The sequence below is a fragment of the Somniosus microcephalus genome, chromosome 6 (assembly GCF_052327205.1).
Source record: "Somniosus microcephalus isolate GS21.2 chromosome 6, FLI_Smic_1.0, whole genome shotgun sequence".
Classification (NCBI taxonomy): domain Eukaryota; kingdom Metazoa; phylum Chordata; class Chondrichthyes; order Squaliformes; family Somniosidae; genus Somniosus; species Somniosus microcephalus.
The window spans coordinates 199,347,897-199,371,634 of record NC_140992.1 but is presented as its reverse complement, the minus strand read 5'-3'; the positions used below and the strand labels follow the sequence as shown (position 1 = coordinate 199,371,634).

The 23,738-nt window shown below is 45.7% G+C and overlaps 1 protein-coding gene across 4 annotated transcripts in view; it reads left to right on the top strand.

Moving 5' to 3' along the window:
- Positions 1-23,738, top strand: part of LOC147116329 (receptor-interacting serine/threonine-protein kinase 4-like) — a 65,095-nt gene that overhangs the window by 24,397 nt on the left and 16,960 nt on the right. For 2 of the 4 annotated variants that reach the window (XM_085991186.1, XM_085991185.1), the window contains 7 exons: positions 4,824-5,136; positions 5,832-5,980; positions 18,301-18,350; positions 19,358-19,516; positions 20,072-20,148; positions 20,277-20,303; positions 22,909-22,981. In XM_085991186.1, the coding sequence (XP_085847312.1) occupies positions 4,824-5,136; positions 5,832-5,980; positions 18,301-18,350; positions 19,358-19,516; positions 20,072-20,148; positions 20,277-20,303; positions 22,909-22,981 (848 nt within the window). Of the gene's footprint in view, positions 1-2,403; positions 2,827-4,823; positions 5,137-5,831; positions 5,981-18,300; positions 18,351-19,357; positions 19,517-20,071; positions 20,149-20,276; positions 20,304-22,908; positions 22,982-23,738 lie in introns of those variants that run through there. The other 2 variants (XM_085991187.1, XM_085991188.1) reach the window with 2 other exon arrangements.

The following is a 23,738-nucleotide window of genomic DNA, read 5'->3' as shown; positions in this document are numbered from 1 at the left end:
GAGGAGAGTATACCTTTGTTCCAAAATAGTCACCATTTGTGCTTATAGCCTATACTTAGAGGATCCTTTTATTTTTCCATTATTTATGTGCAAATGGTACAGCAACTTCAAGTGAGGGAGCAGATGCATGGTTAAACTCAGTTGTCCGAGTTGCACCGCTCCACCATTAACTTCGAAAACCACGTCTCGCTGTCTGCTTCACTATTGAAATGCATTGAATGGTGTGAAGTTGGGTGGTAGATACGAGCTAAATTTACCATAGAACCCAAACGATATGTGCTAATTATTGCCAATTAACCTCTGACACTTAATTAAAAGTCTCATTTCTTCAGGTTTTAATTGTTGGAGATTTAAAAAATGTCAAGTTTGAAATTTGTTACTTTTCCTTGTCTTTTTTCACACTCTTTTACTCTTTGTAATGTGGCATTGAATTCACCCACACTCATTTAAACTTTTTTCTCAGTCCCTACACAATGTCACAATCCTTCAATCTGTTTCATTAAGGAATTACATAGTTGCTTGCCCTGTTCATTTAGGTCCCAGATACTGTTTCCCTCACTGCATGAGTTAAACTTAAATGTGCAAGGGCAAATCTAACAGTAGATGCCATTAGATTCCCTGCTGCAGCTAAATCTGGCCCAATGTTTGTCATAATCTGTCTAGTGTCCTCTGGTAAAATAGTTTGCCTAATATCTTGATTGCTCAAGGTAGACAGGCCCCACAGAGAAACACTGCCCACGTCGGGCCGCTAACTTTCGTTTGAGCGTGGAGGTTCTATCACGACCAACCGCCCCGCTCCTGCCATTGGTTGCTAGATACACCCATCCTCATGGCACCCTGTCTTTCCACCTCCATTGGAAAATGAGCAGGCTCTTCATTACCCCTGATTGGGTAATGCTTCATTACCTGTCAGATAGCCTTTTAAGTCTCAATGTTTCATAAGCACATGAAAGCCTTGTTAGCAAAATTTGAAGTCCATGGGATGAAAGGGGTAGTAGTGCAGCATAGATACAAAATTGGATAAGGGATAGAAAACAGAGTTGTGGTGAATGGCTGGCTGTTTTTTGGACTGGAGGGAAGTATACAGTGGTGTTTCTCCTGAGTTCAGTACTAGGAGCAGTGCTCTTTATATAATTGAATACATTGGACTTGGGTGTACAAGGCACAATTTTAAAATTTGCAGATGACACAATTTCAAAGTGTCGTAAACAGTGAGGAAGATGGTAATTGACTTCATGAGGATATAAACGGTGGTGGAACAGGCTGACATATGGCAGATGAAATTTAATGTAGAAAAGTGAGAAGTGATGCATTTTAGTTGGAAGAATGTGGAGTGATAATACAAACTAAATGATACAATTTTAAAGGGGGTGCAAGAACAGAGGGCCATTTGAAGGTGGCAGGACAGGTTAATAAAGCATATGGGATCCTGGGCTTTATAAATAGAGGCATAGTGCAAAAGCCAGCAAATCATGCTAAACCTATATAAAACACTAGTTTGGCTCCAGCTGGCGTATGGTGTCCAATTCTGGGCACTACACTTGAGGAAGGACGTGAAGGCTTTGGAGAGGATACAGGACGTGAAGGCTTTGGAGAGGATACAGAATAGATTTGCTGGAATGCTTCCAGGAATGAGGGATTACAGTTATGTGGGTAGGGTGGAGAAGCTGGGGTTGTTCTCCTTCGAGAAAACTAAGAGGAGATTTGATAGGTGTTTACAAGCCTGACGAGTTTAGATAGAGTAAATAAAGATAAACTGTTTCCAGTGGCTGAAGGGTCAATAACCAGAGGGCATGGATTTAAGGTAGTTGGCAAAAGAACCAGAGGGGAACATGAGAAACTTTTTTACACAACGATTGTTTGGGATTTGGATTTTACTGCCTGAGAATGGTGGAAACAGATTCAATAGTACCCTTCAAAAGGAAATTGGATAAATACTTGATGGAGGAAAAATTGCTGGGACTAACTGAATTATCTTCGAAAGAGCTAGAGGAGACTCGATGGGCTGAATGGCCGCCTCCTCTGTTGTACTATTCTAAAATGTTCAAAGAAAAAATCTTTTTATTGCCCTTATGGTTTTTCTTCCAAGATACTCCCAGCTCTCTCCTGCAGATTAATCTTTAGTTCATTCTCCCCGTGTTTGCGTGGGTTTCCTCCAGGTGCTCCGGTTTCCTCCTACAGTCCAAAGATGTGCGGGTTAGGTTGATTGGCTATGATAAATTGACCCTTAGTGTTAGGGGGGATTAAATACGTGGGGTTATGGGGATCGGGTGGGATATGTGTCGGTGCAGGCTCGATGGGCCGAAATGGCCTCTATCTGCACTGTGGGGTTTCTGTGATTCTGTGATTCCTGTAGACTCCAGGACAATCCTTGAGGGTTGACAATCTTACGCCCACAGGTGAAGTACAACTTTCAACCTGTCCTTATCTCGAGAACCATCCCCCATCCTGCCATCAGAGAAAGACACCACAATAAAACAGAATGTCAGTCCGCTGCTTCAAGCTGCAGCAGGAGATTTACACTTTATTTTGACGTGGTTCCCTTGGGGGCGGGAGTTTCCGGAGAATAGTTGCGACAGGATCTGGTTCTTGCGGGCAGGGCGACTGGAGGAGAATGGATGGTTGCCCGGGCCCCGCGGCACTGGGTCGGGAGAAGTTTCAGGACGTGTCCGCGAACCCCATGGCTTCTGACTTCAAGAACATCGACCCCCAACATTTGCAGAGTGAGAAGATCGTCGGCTGCGGAGGCTTCGGCGAAGTTTACAAAGCCCGCCACCGGATCTGGGCGATTGCCGTAGCAATAAAATACATGAAAGTGAATGGAGGGTACGGAATGAGCCGCCACGAAGTTGTCCGACTCTGTAATAAGGGCGTGAACTGAGTATCAGTGGATTTACTGTAAATCCGCACTCATGCTTCCCATTTCAGCTTGTAATAGACTGCGAGGATGGAGTGAAGAGTTGCTCTCTCTAGTTTTAATTGAAATATCCTTGAAGGCGTGAACTGAAAGAGAACTGGACAGCCACACTGACCCTACATGAACTCTGTGTTTAATCTAACTTAAATGCGGAGGTGGGGTGGGGATGTTTAGCCCAACGTTGGATGTGAAATTCCCCTTTTAATGAACAGAGAGAAGACCTGCTTTTTCTCTGCCAATTCCTAACAAAATTGCAGGAAAGAGCAGCTTGGAAATGTCCCATTTGTGGGATGGTGATTTTATTGTTGGGTCTTTAATTATGGAGACAAACCGGCATTTTCCCCATGTTTAATTAGAATAGGAACTGCCTCCTTGTTTTATTTGCAATGGGTGAAGAGCTGTACTGCATTTCCATCATTGGCAATGGGCCAGAATTTACTGTAGCTGCCGATCGAATGTTGCCCGCTGTTAGACTTGCCCTCACCAATTTAATTTCCATGAGTGTTTGCAGGAAAGTTGCTATAAGTGGGGGATCGAAACGGCACTGTGCCCTCTACAGGGCATTTGGGATCTGTGTGAGCAGGGGAAGCAACTGTGTATCTCCTTGAGCAATCAGATCGAAGAATTATTCATGAGCAACGCACTCTGAACCAGGAAGTGTCGGTTAGAATATTGAGTTCAATGTCAATTCAGGTACAGAAAGCAAAATAAAGAGGGGGAAAGAAAGATTGGATTAAGAGAGAGATAAAAGAGACTGCAAGTTAAAATTTATTTGACATTAAAAAAAATCTCCAACCACAATGAAAAGCTGAAGGATTGCAACTTCACACTTGTAATAGTTAATTTTCAGTGCCAGAGAGGTTGGTAGTAATTAAGACTTACAACACTATTAAAAATGGTACTTAGACTGAAATGGACAAGCCCTAACTTTCTGTGGGGTGTTTAGTTCGTATCTACCATCCAAGTAGAGGAAATTCCCACTGTTTAATGCGTTTGAATGGTGAATCAGACAGTGAGGTGCTGTTTTTGGGAAGCTAACGGCGGAGCGACACATCTAGGACAACAACTTCTGGAGTTTTGTAGTTAACCACTCATCTGCCCTCACCTGAAGTTGCTGTGCGATTTGCGCATCAATAACGGTGAGCGCCGTTAGCCTCGCCGTTACTTTGACAGTAAATTGTGGCCCATTATGTGTGGGTGACTTTTATTTGATCCAATTCTTGTCATTGTGTTGTGTTCAAAGAATGATTGCCGATCATTAGACAGTAATTTTTAAAGACCATCTGCATTATGTTGTGCCTTGTGAGGGTAGAGTTTAAACTTAACAAAACCATTAAAGTTATTTTAAAAACAAATTATGTTAAAGGAGAATCAGTCAGATGGAGTGACCGGTGGAATAGTGAGCCCCTCACTTCTCTCAATCAGATAGATACTGGCGATACAAAACAGTTACAGCAGTATTCTGGCCTGTACTTTTCCCTGAACCAGCATCATTTAAAAAAAAATCATAGATTATTTGGTCATTTATCTCATTGCCGAGTCCAAATTGGCTGCCATGATTTCCCTACATTACAACAGTGTCTACGCTTCAAAGGTAATTCATTGGCTGTGAAGCGCTTTGGGGCATGTGAAAGGCACTATATAAATGCAAGAAATTGTTGGTTGCTTCACCAATTTTTAATTTTTGTTGATGTTTTAATACAGTAATATATTGCATCATTTCTATACATTATCCTCGCAGATCTGTGCTCTGACACACTGCTGCCTTAGCTTGTGCTCAGTTCTCAATGCACTGTAGTAGTATTGTAGGAGTGAACAAGATAGGGCACTGAGAGGTGTTTCACCTATTTCACCTATTGAGGATATGATAGTGATATTGCATCACTGACATCTCTCTCTGTTGCAGTGACGAACATGAATTATTAAAAGAGGCAAAGAAGATGCACAAAGCACAATTTGAGTACATTCTGCGATTGTATGGAGTTACAGAATGCCGTTTGGAGAATGGCATCAAATCGCTGGGACTGGTAACTGAATTCATGGAGAATGGATCATTGGATTGCCTCCTTCACTGCTATAAAGTCCCTTGGCCTCTTCGTCTGCGTTTTGCGTATGAGATTGCTTTGGGAATGAACTACTTACATAACCTCACGCCAGCTCTGTTTCATCATGACTTGAAGCCCGCCAATATTCTGCTGAGCAAGGACTATCGCATTAAGGTAAATTGAACATAATGTTAAGCTTGATGCGCTGTACTTAAGAGCTATTAATATTGCCCGAATCTTACCATCACTAAGTGAAGCTGTGATCTCAGCAGTAGTATTGCAAATGAGGTGCTACCTTGGCAGGGTTAGGAACCTGTTTGAAAAGTGGTGGTACCTGCAATATAAAGGAGAAAAAAAAAAACTCTGAATGGTAGAAATCTAAAATAAAACCAGAAATTGCTGGAAATGCACAGCCAGTCAGTCAGCATCTATCAGGTGAAAAGACAAGTTAGCATTTTGGATGTATAACCTCCATCACAATCTGCAATATAAACCCAGGGATTGGCAGCGAGGGCCACACTATACTGTTGGGGAGAAGGGTGAGCTCTTTCGCACCACCTTTACAGGCTTGCAAAATAACTACTTTCACTGGGCTGTGTATATGCTCCCCAACCATTGAGGAGGGCAGAACAGCCAGAAACAAAGCCACAAATAGCAATTTAAAACCAATTGCAGATGCATAAGCTTGCACAGATGCTCTCTCGTACTGGCTGCCATGGAATCGTCCCACAATATTAATGGAACAGTTTCCACAATGTTAGGACTCTGATGGCTTGGCCAATTCTACACTACTGCCTGTGTGAAAAGGGACCTTCTTGCTTCAAGTTGTTTTTCAAACCGTATGTCTCAAGTCTGGTCTTCCTTCCTAGATATGTGATTTTGGCCTGGCAAAATGTCGGAAGTTCACAGATCAGTATAGCTCTACATGCAGCAGAAATGGGGGCACCCTTCGTTATATACCACCAGAATGCTTTGAGAACATCAATGCCAGAAAAGATGTGAAGTTTGATGTGTACAGGTAAGTGAGAAAAGTTCCTAAATTACAATAATGACAGAAGTTTGTCCTGTGTTTCTGAAGCTCTTTCTCAACAGTTCTTTAGAGTTTCATTTAACTAACGAGCACCCAAGTGTTATTTAACCAACTTTAAAACACAAATGGCAGCATCAGCGATCTGACATCTTTTAACAATACCTGGCTGCCCTTCCAACTCTCTTCCCTCCTCTCGAGACGCTGACTCTTGCTGCGGCCATTCTGTTGCCAGACAGCTCGACTACGTGGGCAGCACAGCCGACCCTGAACCTGTCCTCACTATGGGCTAGATTTTCAACATGCCACCCGGGTGTAAAACTGGCGTTGTGGATTGGCCGCTTGTTATAGAAACTGCCTGGTTTTCATTTCCGTTTTAACGACCGCATTGATCCTGGATGGCAAGCTGAAAATCTACCGCTGTCTGTCCACACTTTCCAGCACGAATTACAGGATAGCAATCAGAACTGTATCTTGGCTAATTGTTTTCCCTCCTCATCCTTCGCCCAGCAATGTCATGGGAGATCTGCTAGTATGTAAAAGCTTTGATATATGTCTGTCACACTTCAGGTGCCATATTTTGTTTCGCATGCAAATCAGTGTCTGATTTTTCAAAAATTATTTTCAAAAGATAGCCAGTCATTTCCTGCTGGAGATTTTTCTGACCCCCCCCCCCCCCCCCTCAATTGACTTTGGCTCTCCCTGAACAATTAACCTCGGGATACATAGTAATTCTTTTGATGAGATAATAGAGAAGGTGGGTGAGGGCAGTGCAGTTGATGTTGTGTGTATATAGACTTTCAAAAGGCGTTTGATAAAGTACCACAAACTAGGCCTGTTAGCAAAAGTGAAGCCCATGGGGTAAAAGGGGCAGTAGCAGCATGGATACAAAATTGGCTAAGGGATAGAAAACAGAGAGTTGTGGGTGAATGGCTGTTTTTCGGACTGGAGGGAGGTATACAGTGGCGTTCTCCAAGTTTCAGTACTAGGACCAGTGCTCTTTTTATATAATTTAATACATTGGACTTGGGGGTACTGGGCACAATTTCAAAATCTGCAGATGACATGAAACTTGGAAGTGTAGTAAACAGTGAGGAAGATAGTTAATAGACTTCAAGAAGACATAGACAGGCTGGTGAAATGGGCAGACACATGGCAGGTGAAATTGAACTCGGAAAAGTGTGAGGTGATACATTTTGGTAGGAAGAATGAGGAGAGACAATACAAGCTCAATGGTACAATTTTAAAGGGGGTGCAAAAAGAGAGGGACCTTGTGCACAAATCTTTGAAGGTGGCAGGACAGGTTAACAAAGCAGTTAATAAAACATATGGGATCCTGGGCTTTATAAATCGAGGCATAGAGTTCAAGAATCAGGAAGTCATGTTAAACCTTTATAAAACACTAGTTTGGCCCCAGCTGGAGTATTGTGTCCAATTCTGGGCACCACACTTTAGGAAGGACGTGAAGGCTTTGGAGAGGGTACAGAAGAGATTTACTAGAATGGTTCCAGGGATGCAGGATTACAGTTACGTGGATAGATGAGAGAAGCTGGGATTGTGCTCCTCGGAGCAGAGAAGGCTAAGAGGAGATTTGATAAAGCTGTTTAAAATCATGAAGGGTTTAGATAGAGTAAATAAAGAGAAACTGTTTCCAATGGCTGAAGGGTCAATAACGAGAGGGCATAGATTTAAGGTGATTGGCAAAAGAACCAGAGGTGACATGAGGAAATGTTTTTTTACGCAATGAGTGGTTAGGATTTGGAATGCACTGCCTGATAGGGTGGTAGATACAGATTCAATAGTAGCTTTGAAAAGAAAATTGGATAAATACTTTGAGGAGAAAAAATTGCAGGGATATGGGGAAAGAGCAGGGAACTGGAACTAACTGGATTGCTCTGCGAAAGAGCCGGCGCAGACTTGATGGGCCGAATGGTCTTCTGTGCTGTACTATTCTATGATTCTATGAATTAGATCTTAAGGGGACACACCAGACTGCACACAAGAATACCGTAGCAGCCAGATAATAGAGTGCATTTTATGGTATAGTACTCCAGTCCTTATAAAACAGCATATCCTCCAACTTACTGAAAGTAATACCATGGGTGACCTACTAATTTTTTGAAAAGTTGTTAAATCATTGAATGGATTTATAATGGAATGTGCAAAACAGATATCGAACAGTTGGGATTGTTTGTGTTGCTAAATAGTAAACAGTATTGACATCCTAACACTGCCGACAGCGCACTCTCGGGTCAATGAGCAGGCAGCTCTGGGAGTACAATAGCAGTGTTTATTGTGCTAAAGTGTTTAAGAAGTAGTTGTAAACTCACTTCTGCAAAGACAATTTTGAGCAGGAGATAAAGCAACAAAGATACAAGCCCCAATTTTAACCATGGGGTGAGAGGTGAGCCTGGGGCTGGTGGGATGAACGATAGTCTCGCTGGTGCCATTTTAACTTACGAGCCTCATTAACATAGTTTAGGCCCAACTCCCGCCTGAAACTGGCAGGCGGCCACCGCCAGGGACCCACGTGAATGGTTCCCGGAAGTCAGGTAAATGGTGGGGAGGGGGGTGTGGTAGGTGATTGCGGTCAGTCGAGGGAAGGGCCTAAGTTTCCTTGTGGCCCTGGAGGAGCACTCCTGTTCCTCCAGGCATACAAGGACATCTTAAAAAAAAAAAAAATAATGTATTTTCTCCGCCTTCTGGGCCAGCTCTTCCTTGGTGCCAGGTTTCCATGGCGATGCTCGCACTCTGTGTCAAACGAGTGACTGCTGGTTAAATTCCCGTCAAGCTCTGAATGGTGTCATCGGACCCCAACTTTTGAATATTTATGAGGTCCTTGCCTTCCTGTGGCAAAGGCCTCACGCTGCCCCAAACCCACCTGTAAAAATCGCGGGTGGGGTGAATCTGGCCTCCTTCCTGTCTCTATTTTGTCAGGTGCGGGGGGGCAGGGTGGGGGGTTAAAATTGGGCCTACAGTCTGCAAAATGTTTGAAATTGATGATGACTACATTTAAAGTTTATATGTGACACAGTTGAGTGTGTGATGCAATGACAGTGGGATAGAAATGGGAGGTAGTGCAAAACAAGCAGCTTCGCATTGGCTGCCTGTTTTACGCTCTGGTCGCTACTCTGGCCGATTAACTTTTATAAAACTGAATATCGGGCGAGGCATATAACAGGCGGCTCATGCGATACTGGCCATTTTATGATACTGCCCAAGACAAATTTCTAGCCCAGTGTATCTGGGTGCTGGAGAGGTAATGGGGATCGGATAGGATTGTGGTATAGTTAGGGGAATATTTGGGCACTGTGAAAGATTTCTTGTTATGCCACAAATTCAAAGGTGTTTGCTTCATTTAGTGGGTACACTGCGGGCGTCACCTGTAGGAGACAGTTGCTGGCATGTAGTTAATGTCTGGCTTTTAGCTCGTCCCGGTATTCCTCGGAGAGTGGGGCTCTTGATGACACCTTTTGGGGAAGTAGTTGAAGTTTAAATTGATGGGACCTCACTGGTTCTCTGATGGAGAAGAGTCATTTATTGGTGTCGTTTAGCATGGATTGAATGTGCACATTCCTCACCCGGTTTTCTGATGTCAGCAACCATTCATTATATTTCCTAGTTTATGGGCCTTCTGAGAAGAGTGTCATAGTACCGAGAAGTGAAAGGGTGTGGATAAGAAACTGATCTTTCCATTCACTTCACTTTCTGAGCTGGAGCTTTGTTTTGTGGCCAACGGTACAAAGGCTCATCTAACTGAAGATTGCTTGGCTGCCCTTTAGATAGAGCCGGGATCAGTGATATTATCCACATACTGTACTTCCAATACTTATGGTTGGAATTGTTGAGTAGCAGATTATAAAAAAATCATTGTCACCAGACTTACCAACCCCTCCTCAAAAAAACTCACCCTCAACTCCTCTGTCCATGCAAACTACCACTCCATCTCCAGTCTCCAAATTCGTCGCTGTTGGCTCCCAAATCCGTGCCTATCATTTCCATAACTCCCTCTTTGTATCTTCCCAATCAGGGTACCACCCCTCCCAAAGCCCTCACCAAAATCACACATGGCACCTCTGATGGTGGTGCAGTATCCTGCCTTAGTCTCTCCACAGCTTTTGACAGGGTTGACCATGTGGTTATCTTCCAATGCCTCTCCTCTGTAGGCCAGCTCAATGTGACTTCCCTCACTTGGTTCCACTCTTACCTATCCAATCGTACCCAGAACATCTTCAGCAATAGCCTCTCTTCCTGCCCTTTCACTGTTAACTTCGGAATCCTCCAAGTATCTATCCTTGGCTTCCCTTCTCCTCATCTACATGCATTCCCTTGGCAACATCATCTGAAAGATATGGGGGCATCTTCCACACGTACACTGACAACTACCTCTACCTCTCCACCACCTCTCTCAACCCTTCCACTATCCCAGTGTTGTCGACTGCTTGCCCTACAATTTCCTCCAGCTAAGCATTCGGAAGACCAGAGCCATCGTCTTTAGCTCCCGCCACAAACTCTGCAACCTTGTCACTGATTCCATGTCCCTATCCAAACTCTATCTCAAGCTGATCAGAGTGTTCATAACCTCAGTGTCTATTTGATCCTGAGCTGAGCTTCTGACCCCACATCCTCCCCATCACAAATACCTCCATAATATTGCCCGTCTCTGTCCCTGCCTCAGTGCATCTGCTGCTTTGTCACCTACAGACTTGACTATTCCAATGTTCTCCTGGCTGGCCTTCCATCCTCCATAAACTTGAGCTCATTCAAAACTCTGCGACTTGTATCGTATCGCACACCAAGTCCCACTCATCCATTACCTCTGTCTCTGCTGACCTGCATTGGCTCACAGTCCCCCTATTTCTCCAATTTAAATTTCTCATCCTCATGTTTAAATCCCTTCATGGCCTCATACTCCATATCTCTCTAACTTCTGGCAGCCTTACAACCCCTCCCCACCCACCGAACTCTCTTTCTCTGACTCTGGTCTCTTGTGCATTGCCTTCTGTCTTCGCCACACCATTGGCGGCTGTGTCCTCCACCGTCCTCTCCTCCTTTAATACCTACCCTAAAACTCACTTCTTTCACTAAATCTTTGTCACCCCCACTAATATCTTTGGCTTGACGTCCATTTTTTTGATGCTGCCTCTGTGAAGCGCCTTGGTCCATTTTTCTTTGTGGTATAAATGCAAGTTGTTGTTCTGCTGGAAAAAAATTGATGCTATGATCTTTATTTCTATGACATTCAAACGTTTTATCATAGTGGACCACCTAGTTGCTTACTATTGAGCCCTTTACAAGCAATGTTAATGTAACATGCAAATAATTTGATATAAAATACCAAATGAGCAGTATTATTTTGTGCAAGCATAGCCACATTAAACACTGTGACTAAATACATAATAGATCTCTGACGGTGATACTCCGGGAGGTGTATTAGGAGGGAAAGCAGTGATACTCCCACAACCCCCACTTCACCCCGATTCCCATTGACTTCAGTTTTACTAGGGCTCCTTGATGCCACACTCGGTCAAATGCTGCCTTGATGTCAAGGACAGTCACTCTCACCTCACCTTTGGAATTCAGCTCCTTTGTCCATGTTTGGACCAAGGCTGTAATGAGATCGGGAGCTGAGTGGTCTTGGCGGAACCCAACTGGGCATCAGTGAGCTGGTTATTGGTGAGTAAGTGCCACTTGATAGCACTGTCGATGACACCTCCCATCACTTTGCTGATGATTGAGAGTAGACTGATGGGGCAGTAATTGGCGGGATTGTATTTGTCCTGCTTTTTGTGGACAGGACATACCTGGCCAGTTTTCCACATTGTCGGATAGATGCCAGTGTTGTAGCTGTAGTGGAACAGCTTGGCTAGAGGCGCGGCTAGTTCTGGAGCTCCTCAGGGCAGTGTCCTAGTTCCCAACCATCTTCAGCTGCTTCATCAGTGACCTTCCCTCCGTCATAAGGCCAGAAATGGGGATGTTCACTGATGATTGCACAGTGTTCAGTTCCATTTGCAACTCCTCAGATAACGAAGCAGTCCATGCCCGCATGCAGCAAGACCTGGACGACATTCAAGCTTGGGCTGATAAGTAGCAAGTAACATTTGTGTCACACAAGTTCCAGGCATTGACTATCTCCAACAAGCGAGAGTCTAACCACCGCCCCATGACTTTCAACGGCATTACCATTGCCGAATTCCTCACCATCAACATCCTGGGGGTCACCATTGACCAGAAATTTAACTGGGCCAGCCGCATAAATACTGTGGCTGTAAGAGCAGGTCAGAGGCTGGGTATTCTGCGGCGAGTGTCTCACCTCCTGACTCCCCAAAGCCTTTCCACTATCTACAAGGCACAAGTCAGGAGTGTGATGGAATACTCTCCACTTGCTTGGATGAGTGCAGCTCCAACAACACTCAAGAAGCTCGACATCATCCAGGACAAAGCAGCCCGCTTGATTGGCACCCCATCCACCACCTTAAACATTCACTCCCTGCACCACCGGCATACCGTGGCTGCAGTGTGTACCATCTACTAGATGCACTACAGTAACTTGCCAAGGTTTCTTCGGCAGCACCTCCCAAACCTGCGACCTCTACCACTTAGAAGGATAAGGTCAGCAGACGCATGGGAACATCATCACCTCCAAGTTCCCCTCCAAGTCATACACCATCCTGACTAGGAAATATATTGCCATTCCTTCATCGTCGCTGGGTCAAAATCCTTGAACTCCCTCCCTAACAGCACTGTGGGAGTACCTTCAGCACACGGACTGCAGCGGTTGAAGTCTGTGGCTCACCACCAGCGTCTCGAGCAATTAGGGATGGGCAATAAATGCTGGCCTTGTCAGCGACGTCCCCATCCCAGGAACGAATTAAAAAAAAAAACTTGTCATCGTAGCCCTGTCTTGTCCTATCCATGGTCAGTGCTGCCACTTAGCCTGTGCTTGACTCTACTCCCTCTGCCTTTCTGTATTTTCTATCCACCCCGTTTTCCTTGCATCCCTGTTGCAGTAAAACGCACGTTTAGTTTATTCCCAATGCTTGCTTCCTTGGTTAATGTAATATTTATATTATATTTAGTCTTTGCAGAGTCTATTTTATCTAAGGGCTGTGCCGTTGCTGCTTGTCACTATTTCTGGTTAGATTTCTTGAATCGCTGGTTTCACCTGTCTGGATTTTTTGGTGGTTTGGAAACGTCAGATCTCAGCGCTGCTTCCTCATTGATGGATTTGGGATGTATCCACCAGTCCAGGAGCAACAATTCAGGACAGGCTTTGCCAAACCACCAGCGCTTACAAATTCAAACCAGCGAAGCCAGCGGCACAAGAAACATAACCAGAAATAGCAATGGAACCGGAGTGTGGGCGGAGCCGGCCGGAGTGTGGGAGGAGCACGGAGCCGGCCGGAGTGGATGGACCAAGTCACTGGGGCATTGCCAGCCACGTAAGACCCATGCCCTGTAGTTTGGACAACCAGGGGGTAATTCTCTGAGTTTATGCTATTGGCAGAGAGCCTGGACTGTGCATATCAGGGGATTCTGGGGTGTACTGCCTGCCCTTCCTGATATGGGTAGCTGCCGGGCTTGGCTGTTACTGCAGACTCTGGAATACAGGCCCTGCTAGCTCTACTCCCTCAACAAATGGATGATTGCCCAAAAGAACATAAGAACATAAGAAGTAGGAGCAGGAGTAGGTCATACGGCCCCTCGGGCCTGCTCCGCCATTCAATAGGATCATGGCTGATCCGAATCTAGACTCACGTCCACTTCCCTGCCCTCTCCCCATAAACCCTAATTCCCTTGTCTGCTAGGAAACTGTCTATCTCTGTTTTAAATTTATTTGATGTTGCAGCTTCTACAGCTCTCTGGGGTAGCAAATTCCATAGATTTACTACCCTCTGAGTGAAGAAGTTTCTCCTCATCTCAGTTTTGAAAGGGCAGCCCCTTATTCTAAGATTATGCCCCCTAGTTCTAGTCTCACCCATCAGTGGAAACATCCTCACTGCATCCACCCGATCAAGACCCCTCACAATCTTATATGTTTCGATAAGATCGCCTCTCATTCTTCTGAATTCCAATGAGTAGAGGCCCAACCTACTCAACCTTTCCTCATACGTCAACCCCCTCGTCTTTGGAATCAACCGAGTGAACCTTCTCTGAACTGCCTCGAGAGCAAGTATATCTTTTCTTAAATATGGAAACCAAAACTGTACGCAGTATTCCAGGTGTGGCCTCACCAGTACCCTGTATAACTGCAGCAAGACCTCCCTGTTTTTATACTCCATCCCCCTTGCAATAAAAGCCAAGATTCCATTGGCCTTCCTGATCACCTGCTGCACCTGCATACTAACTTTTTGTGTTTCATGCACCAGGACCCTCAGATCCCTTTGTAATGTAGCACTTTGCAGTTTCTCTCCATTTAGATAATAACTTGCTCTTTGATTTTTTCTGCCAAAGTGCATAACCTCACACTTTCCAATATTATATTCCATCTGCCAAATCTCTGCCCACTCACTTAGCCTGTCTATGTCCTTTTGCAGGTTTTTTATGTCCTCCTCACTCACTGCTTTCCCTCCCATCTTTGTATCGTCGGCAAACTTGGATACGTTGCACTCGGTCCCTTCCTCCAAATCGTTAATATAGATTGTAAAGAATTGGGGTCCCAGCACTGACCCCTGCGGAGCACCACTAGTTACTGATTGCCATCCTGAGAATGAACCATTTATCCCAACTCTTTGTTTTCTGTTAGATAGCCAATCTTCCACCCATGCCAGTATATGAACCCCAATCCTGTGATTTTTTTATCTTGACCAGTAATCTTTTGTGTGGAACCTTGTCAAATGCCTTTTGGAAGTCCAGATACACTACATCCACTGGTTCCCCTTTATCCACCCTGTATGTTACGTCCTCAAAGAATTCGAGCAAATTTGTCAAACATGACTTCCCCTTCGTAAAACCATGCTGACTCTGTCCTATTAAATTATGTTTATCCAAATGCTCTGTTACTGTTTCCTTAATAATGGACTCCAACATTTTGCCAACCACAGATGTTAGGCTAACTGGTCTATAGTTTCCAGCTTTTTGTCTACTTCCCTTCTTAAATAAGGGTGTTACATTAGCAGTTTTCCAATCTGCTGGGATCTTTCCTGAATCCAGGGAGTTTTGGAAAATGATCACCAATGCATCCACAATCCCTACCGCCACTTCTCTCAAGACCCTAGGATGTAGGCCATCAGGACCAGGGGATTTATCCGCCTTAAGTCCCATTATTTCACCGAGTACCATCTCCTTAGTGATTTTAATCGTGTTTAGCTCCTCCCCTCGCCCCCTGTTTGTCCAGTGTTGGGATATTTTTAGTGTCCTCTACTGTAAAGACTGATACAAAATATTTGTTCAGCGTCTTTGCCATCTCCATGTTCCCCACCACTAGTTTCCCGGTCTCATCCTCTAAGGGACCAACGTTCACTTTAGCCACCCTTTTTCTTTTTATGTAGCTGTAGAAACTCTTGCTATCTGTTTTTATATTTTTTGCTAGTTTACTTTCATAATCTATCTTCCCTTTCTTAATTAATCTTTTAGTTATTGTTTGCTAGCTTTTAAATGCTTCCCAATCTTCTATCCTCCCACTAGATTTGGCTACTTTATATGCCCTTGTTTTCAGTCGGATACTATCCTTTATTACTTTACTAAGCCATGGATGGCTGTCTTTTCTTTTACTCCCCTTTTTCCTCAGTGGAATATATTTATCTTGAAAGATGTGAAATATCTCCTTGAATGTAGACCACTGCTCTTGTACCGTCTTACACTTTAATCTGCTTTCCCAGTCCACTTTAGTCAATTCTACTCTCATACCTTCACAGTCTCCTTTATTTAAGCTCAGTACGCTGGTTTGAGATCCAACTCTCTCTCACCCTCAAACTGAATTTGGAATTCAACCATATTATGGTCACTCATTCCAAGGGGATCCTTTACTACGACCAGATCTAAGATTGCCTGCCCCCTGGTTGGTTCAGTTACATGCTGCTCAAGGAACCCGTCCCTAATACACTCTATGAACTCTTCCTCAAGGTTGCCATGCTCAATTTGATTAGTCCAGTCAATATGAAAGTTAAAATCCCCCATGATTATAGCTGTTCCCTTGTTACAAGCCCCAACTATTTCCTGATTTATACTCCGACCAACAGAGTTGCAACTGTTAGGAGGCCTATAGACTACGCCCACTAGTGACTTTTTCCCCTTATTATTCCTTATCTCCACCCAAACTGTTTCACTATCCTGATCCTTTGACCCAATATCATTTTTGACTATTGCAGTGATTCCATCCTTGACTAACATAGCAACCCCACCTCCCTTTCCTTCCTAATTGTCAAATACCCTTGTATGTTTAGTTCCCAGTCATGATCATCTTGCAGCCATGTTTCCGTAATGGCCACCAGATCATACCCATGTGTAGTTATTTGTACCATCAACTCGTCTAATTTGTTACGAATGCTGCGTGCATTCAGATAAAGAACTTTCAAATATGTTTTCTGACAATTTATTCCTGCTTTTACCCCTTTTACTACTTTACCTTTATCATTATACATTCTGTCCCTTCCTGACACGCTCTGGTTTTTAATTCCCCCACTGCTACCTTGCTCTATTGCCTTCTCCGCTGTCATTTTTATTTTTCGCTCTCTTAAAACCCCCCCCCCCCCCAATTAGTTTAAAGCCCTCTCTACAGCCATAGTTACTCGATTCGCCAGGATTCTAGTCCCAGCACTGGCCAAGTGAAGTCCGTCCCAACGGAACAGCTCTCTCCTGTCCTAGTACTGATGCCAGTGTCCCAAGAAGCAAAACCCATTTCTCCCACACCAGTCTTTGAGCCACGCATTTAACTCTCTAATTTTATTTACCCTAGCCAAATTTGCACGTGGCTCAGGTAGTAATCCAGAGATTATTACCCTTGTGGTTCTGCTTTTTAATTTGGCCCCTAGCTGCTCAAACTCCCTCAGCAGAACCTCTTTCCTTGTCCTATCTATGTCGTTGGTACCAACATGGACCACGACAACTGGATCCTCCCCCTCCCACTCCAAATATCTCTCCAGCCCAGAGGAGATGAACTTAACCCTGGCAGGCAACACAGCCTTCGGGACTCTCGCGCTCGGCTGCAAAGAACCCTATCTATCCCCCTAACGATACTATCCCCTACCACTACAACATTTCTTTTAACTCCCCCCCACTTGAATGGCCCCCTGCTCCACGGTGCTGTGGCCAGGTTGCTCATCCTCCCCGCAGTCCCCGTTCCCATCCTCACAGGGAGTAAGAGCCTCGAACCTGTTGGACAAGAGCAAGGGCTGCTGCTCCTCCAACACTACCTCCTGGATCCCCGTACCTGCCTCACTTCTAGTCACACCATCCTGTCCCTGGCCACGGACTACATCTGAATTAATTACTCTAATTGGTGTGACTACCTCCTGAAACACAGAGTCCAGGTAACTCTCCCCCTCCCTGATGTGTCTCAGTGTTTGAAGCTCGGACTCCAGCTCATCAACACGGGGCCAGAATTCCTCGAGCAGCCAGCACTTACTGCAAATGTGATCACCGTGAGCATCAGTGGTGTCCACCAGCTCCCACATATTGCAGCAGCAACACATCGCCTGATCTCCCATTCTATGTAATTAATTAAATTTATTAATATTATTTTTAAATACCCTCTGCCCCGATTTTAGATGATGAATATCACACCTTAGAAACTATAAACCACAGAGTTTAAGATTAAAAAGAGAGAAATACTCACCAACCAATCACTTACCTGCTTTCTGGTGACGTCACACTTCGATTATTTTTTACCTCTCTCCTTCCCTTTGAGTTCCGAGTTCGGAGATTGGTCTCTGGAGCCTTTTATAGCCCCGCTCTGCCGCTCGAGTTTCCCGCCGACGCTGTGAGGCCTTACCTGGTCTCTGGAGCCTTTTATAGCCCCGCTCTGCCGCTCGAGTTTCCCGCCGACGCTGTGAGGCCTTACCTGGTCTCTGGAGCCTTTTATAGCCCCGCTCTGCCGCTCGAGTTTCCCGCCGACGCTGTGAGGCCTTACCTGGTCTCTGGGGCCTTTTATAGCCCCGCTCTGCCGCTCGAGTTTCCCGCCGACGCTGTGAGGCCTTACCTGGTCTCTGGAGCCTTTTATAGCCCCGCTCTGCCGCTCGAGTTTCCCGCCGATCTGGTTGATTGCTTAGCCTTTAACCAGACCTCACGACTTTAACGCTGTAATGTTGCTAGTTCCTGAAATCAATTATAACAAATAACATTATGACCATTTCCTATTTATAATCTCGCAGCTATGGAATTGTCATCTGGGAGATACTAACCTGCCAAACACCTTATAAAAGTAAGTGCAACTGTGTATGTATTTCAGTGGCTTTATGTGTGCAGAGGATTTATTCTTTTTGATATATTATGCGGAGCATTTATCCGTCTTGATCTAGGGTAAACTAGGCTTATTAAAAGTCAACAGAGAATCCTGCACTGAAGGATTTTATTTTATTACTTTTGTATTTCATTTTTTCTCACTGCCTACATGATGTTGTGTGATGCACTGGTTCCATTTTCACACACTTTCCAGGCACATCTGTTCCTGTTTATATCTGTAGGTCTAATCTGTGGACCCTATCTGGTAACCGGGTCCCACTCTCTGCCATACTGGAACGTGGCCCATGTTGTGGTCAGGGCTCCTGGTGCGATGTAACCTGTCCGATCACCATTGCGGAGTGGATTCCATGACTGTGTCCATGAGCAGCCTCGGATGAATAGTTGTTTTAAGAATCACGAGCACAGCTTTCACTTTGTGGCCGCACACCCTTGCCAATGGCCACAGGTCAAGGATGGGAAAGCCACGTCACTGCCTTGCTCAGCGGGTGGATTGTGTAACTCGGCCGTGGCCAGAGTAAAATGGCAGCCAGCACTGTTTATGGCGTCCATTTATATTTCTTGTTGGCAGACAAAAACCGCCTCTTGAGGTGCTTGTTTGCTCCTCCAACAGCCAGTCGTGCTTCCTTATCTACATCATATTGCTGCCACTGACGTCGGGGTCGGTGCCAGTGCTGTAATATGAAGCAGAGATTACACTCCATTGTAATCAGAAGCTGCATCTTTGTGTCCAACAGTTCACTTGTCAAGAAATAAATTGGGGAAATGGCCAATTTTTTAAAAATCGAAAATTGAGGAGCCTACTTTTTGTTGGAACCCTGGCGTAGAAGAGTTTGCGCATATTTCTAATTGTGTCAAGAAATGTGTTATGTTATCCTGTTTAATGGTATGCAAACACTGCTTTCTCTTTGTTCAGCTACTGGTCCCTAAATTGTACCCTGTGTTCAATGAGGTTTCTCTTTTTCTCAGATGCTGTAAATTCTCAGCATATAAAACTGTGCGTAGAAAAAGGTGACAGGCCAGACCTTGGGGACATCCCTGCAGACAGACCAGAATCGTGTGATGTGCTCGTTCACCTGATGAAAAAGTGTTGGCATGCAAACCCCGATGAACGTCCGACCTTTTCAAGTATGATTTAACACTCACTGAAGTTATGTAACACTATACGATCGTGAGGTACCTGGCGCAGTGATTACAGTGATATTTGTTAAGGGGTATTCACATCCCCACCCCATGACCTTTGGTATTTCATAAGTCAGTAGCTGCAGTGCAATTTCTTGTTGAAAATATATATTCCTGGCCTTGTGTTTTTCCCAGCCCCTGACACACTCCATCACTGCCTCAAAATGGGGTCGGTAGACTTACCGCCTCGATAACACCAATGCTCCAGCCGCTGCTATTTTGAAAGGCCGGAGGGCCCGCCTGTTTCACAGGGTAGGTCTCGATTATGCAGATTGGGGTCCTATAACATAGTTAGGACCCCGATTGCAATTTTAAGAGACACATGGGCAGAGTCTATGGAGCCAGGTGGGATCGGTCTGGGGACGTGTGACGGTCAGTCTGCACGGCCAGGTGGGGATGTCTGGCAGGAAGTCCAATCTGGAGAAATCTGTGAAATAGTTAGTGGATGGATTGAGAATATGTGCACATTTAGAGTGTTTGATATCTTCTCTCTTGTCACAGAGTGTGTTCGTGAACTTGAATCAAAACAGTCAAATGAACAGGAGCTTCGACTGGCAATCCAGATCCTGACACAACAGGTACAGTTTACGATGGCACCGTGCTAGCCATGTATCTCTTGGCACTTCTGCCAAACAAGTGATGTGTCTCTTGTTGACTTGATTCTGTCTGCATTGTTCAATTTGTTTATTTCCTTCCTCTTTTTCAGCCAACTCTTTCCTCTCCTCTACTGAAGGTATTGTCTCCCCCACTGAGGTACTGTTCGTCAGGCGATGGGCACCCTTCGGTACCTCGCTTAAGTGCCAATTCTTCACTTGTGAGCCTAGGCAGTGAATGTTGGTGCTCTATTTAACCATGTGAGGGCATTGAGCTCAAACCCAATTCTGCCCTCACCCGTTACCCACACACACATCCAGTAGGGTCAGGAGTGGGAACCCTGGCTTATTTTCTCCTACCTGGTTCCGAGGTTAAAGGTATTGCCCCTGCTGCTGATGTCACTCACTCAGTACACTATAGGAAAAGTGACACTTTAGTGATGGGTGATGTGCTTCTTGTGTGACCCTTTGTCCAACACTTCAAATTGCTGTGTTATTACCAACTGTGACAGACCCATAAGTATCTATACTTCACCCTAGTCTCACATAAAAACAGCATGAGAATGTGTGAGTATGCTGCTGAATGTTTTTCACAATTCAGATAGACATAGCACAACCATTTCACCTGATACATAGGAACAGGAGGAGGCCATTCAGCCCCTTGAGCCTGTTCTGCCATTCACTGAGATCATGGCTGATCTGTATCTTAACTCCATTCACTTGCCTTGGCTCCATATCCTTTTATACCCTTTCTAGCAAAAATCTATCAACCGATTTAAAATTATTAATTGAGTTAGCATCTACTGCTTTTTGTGGGAGAGAGTTCCATACTTGCGTGAAGAAGTTTTCCCTAACATCTCTACTCAATGGCCTGGCTTTGTTTTTAAGGTTATGTCCCCTTGTCCTAGACTCCCCCACCAGCGGAAAAAGTTTCTCTCTCTCTACCCTATCCGTTCGTTTCAAAATTCAAAAACCTCAATCAAATCACCCCTTAACCTTCTATATCCCACTGAATATTCCCATAGCATATACGTTTGTACTCATTATTTGTAAAACAAAACTGTACGAGAAAACAAATATTTAGTTTATATGCAATTGATAAGCTTCTGCAAGTGTGTTTTATTTAATTTTTATTGGGGGTGCTTTTTAATTGTAGTCCGTGGCCGCTGTGGTTAAAACTCCTAGATTGCAACATTATAAATGGTCGTTTTCAGGCCAATATATTCTGCTTCTTCCTTGGGTAAAGAAATTGTACTGTTATAAGACAGCTCTGGTGTTAATCCGATGTGGTATCCCAGGGGAGTGACGGGTGTTTTGGGAAAGATTACTGGGATGGCCTGGGAGGAGGTTGCAATAATGTCAGGACAGGATTGGAGCTAAGGAGTCCTCTCAATATGCTACAGGCTGTAAAAGTAAAATGAAAAAGCATGACTGAAAGCAGGAAATCTTGGCATTGCATAGCTGGTTGGTCAGTACCTGAAAGAGAAAGATAGGTTGATGTTTCTGGTGGGACTTGATGATTTAGTATAGTCCTTCCACAGATTAAAGAGATGGAGGTGTCCAGGAATTCCGCTCCTGTGCAGGAGTAGCTACAAGCATGAAGCAGCTAGCTCTGGACTGGGCAGATCACCTGACATGCTTTCCTCTACCCCAGGCGAGCTCTGCTTCTTTGGGTAGTTATTCCCACTTCATGCTTGCCCAGGATCATTTATTCTTTACTCTGAGACTAAGGTGATGGCCAAGGCCCATAGCGCAGGGCTTGGAGCTGATGGCCAAGGCCCACAGCGCAGGGCTTGGAGCTGATGGCCAAGGCCCATAGCGCAGGGCTTGGAGCTGATGGCCAAGGCCCATAGCGCAGGGCTTGGAGCTGATGGCCAAGACCCATAGCGCAGGGCTTGGAGCTGATGGCCAAGGTCCATAGCGCAGGGCTTGGAGCTGATGGCCAAGGCCCATAGCGCAGGGCTTGGAGCTGATGGCCAAGGCCCATAGCGCAGGGCTTGGAGCTGATGGCCAAGGCCCATAGCGCAGGGCTTGGAGCTGATGGCCAAGGCCCATAGCGCAGGGCTTGGAGCTGATGGCCAAGGCCCATAGCGCAGGGCTTGGAGCTGATGGCCAAGGCCCATAGCGCAGGGCTTGGAGCTGATGGCCAAGGCCCATAGCGCAGGGCTTGGAGCTGATGGCCAAGGCCCATAGCGCAGGGCTTGGAGCTGATGGCCAAGGCCCATAGCGCAGGGCTTGGAGCTGATGGCCAAGGCCCATAGCGCAGGGCTTGGAGCTGATGGCCAAGGCCCATAGCGCAGGGCTTGGAGCTGATGGCCAAGGCCCATAGCGCAGGGCTTGGAGCTGATGGCCAAGGCCCATAGCGCAGGGCTTGGAGCTGATGGCCAAGGCCCATAGCGCAGGGCTTGGAGCTGATGGCCAAGGCCCATAGCGCAGGGATTCAACAAGAGGTCAGCATAGAAGACAAGGTAAATCAAGAAGTGATTAGGTGACGTTAAGCTTGGTTTGAAATGTCTGTAGATTTTAGGAGGGAGGAAACTCTGGGAGATCCACAGCTTTGAAGTCCTGGCAAGGAGTGAGTTAGAGTAGCAGACAGTGTAATCAGTCAGGAGGAGGGAGGGATTGGGAAGGGTGTGCAGGATGATGTTTTTGCAGTTTAGAAGCAGCGAGAGGAAGGTTGAGAGCAGCTCTGATCATAGTTTAGCGTGTTTCTTTACTTTCTGATCTACTTTTCTTTCCGTGCAGGACTCACCTTGTGTGGATGTAGATGGGCACCTGAGCTCTCCAGGAAATGGTGAAAGCAGCAGTGACCTCTGTGGTAATTTTCATCAGGAGCTTCTTTCCCAGATTCACAATAATATTCATACTGTTCCAACACAGGGCCTCCTATCAATCATTACACTTACCAGTGGACAACGAATCCATCATGTTTTATATAATTTTATAATGTTATTCTTCAAAAGGAAGTTTTGTAACCCACCCGGACTGGCGCTGAGGACAGCTCTCAAACCTCCGCTGGTGCTTGCTTTGGCCGTGCTGCTCCGGGAGACCACCCAGTGCCGGAGGTGTCACTGCTCAGGGAGACCACCCAGTGCAGGAGGTGTCTCAGCTCCGGGAGACCACCCAGTGCAGGAGGTGTCACTGCTCCGGGAGACCACCCAGTGCAGGAGGTGTCTCAGCTCCGGGAGACCACCCAGTGCAGGAGGTGTCACTGCTCCGGGAGACCACCCAGTGCAGGAGGTATCGCTGCTCCGGGAGACCACCCAGTGCAGGAGGTATCGCTGCTCCGGGAGACCACCCAGTGCCGGAGGTGTCACTGCTCAGGGAGACCACCCAGTGCAGGAGGTGTCACTGCTCAGGGAGACCACCCAGTGCAGGAGGTGTCACTGCTCCGGGAGACCACCCAGTGCAGGAGGTGTCACTGCTCAGGGAGACCGCCCAGTGCAGGAGGTGTCTCAGCTCCGGGAGACCGCCCAGTGCAGGAGGTGTCTCAGCTCCGGGAGACCGCCCAGTGCAGGAGGTGTCTCAGCTCCGGGAGACCACCCAGTGCAGGAGGTGTCGCTGCTCCGGGAGAC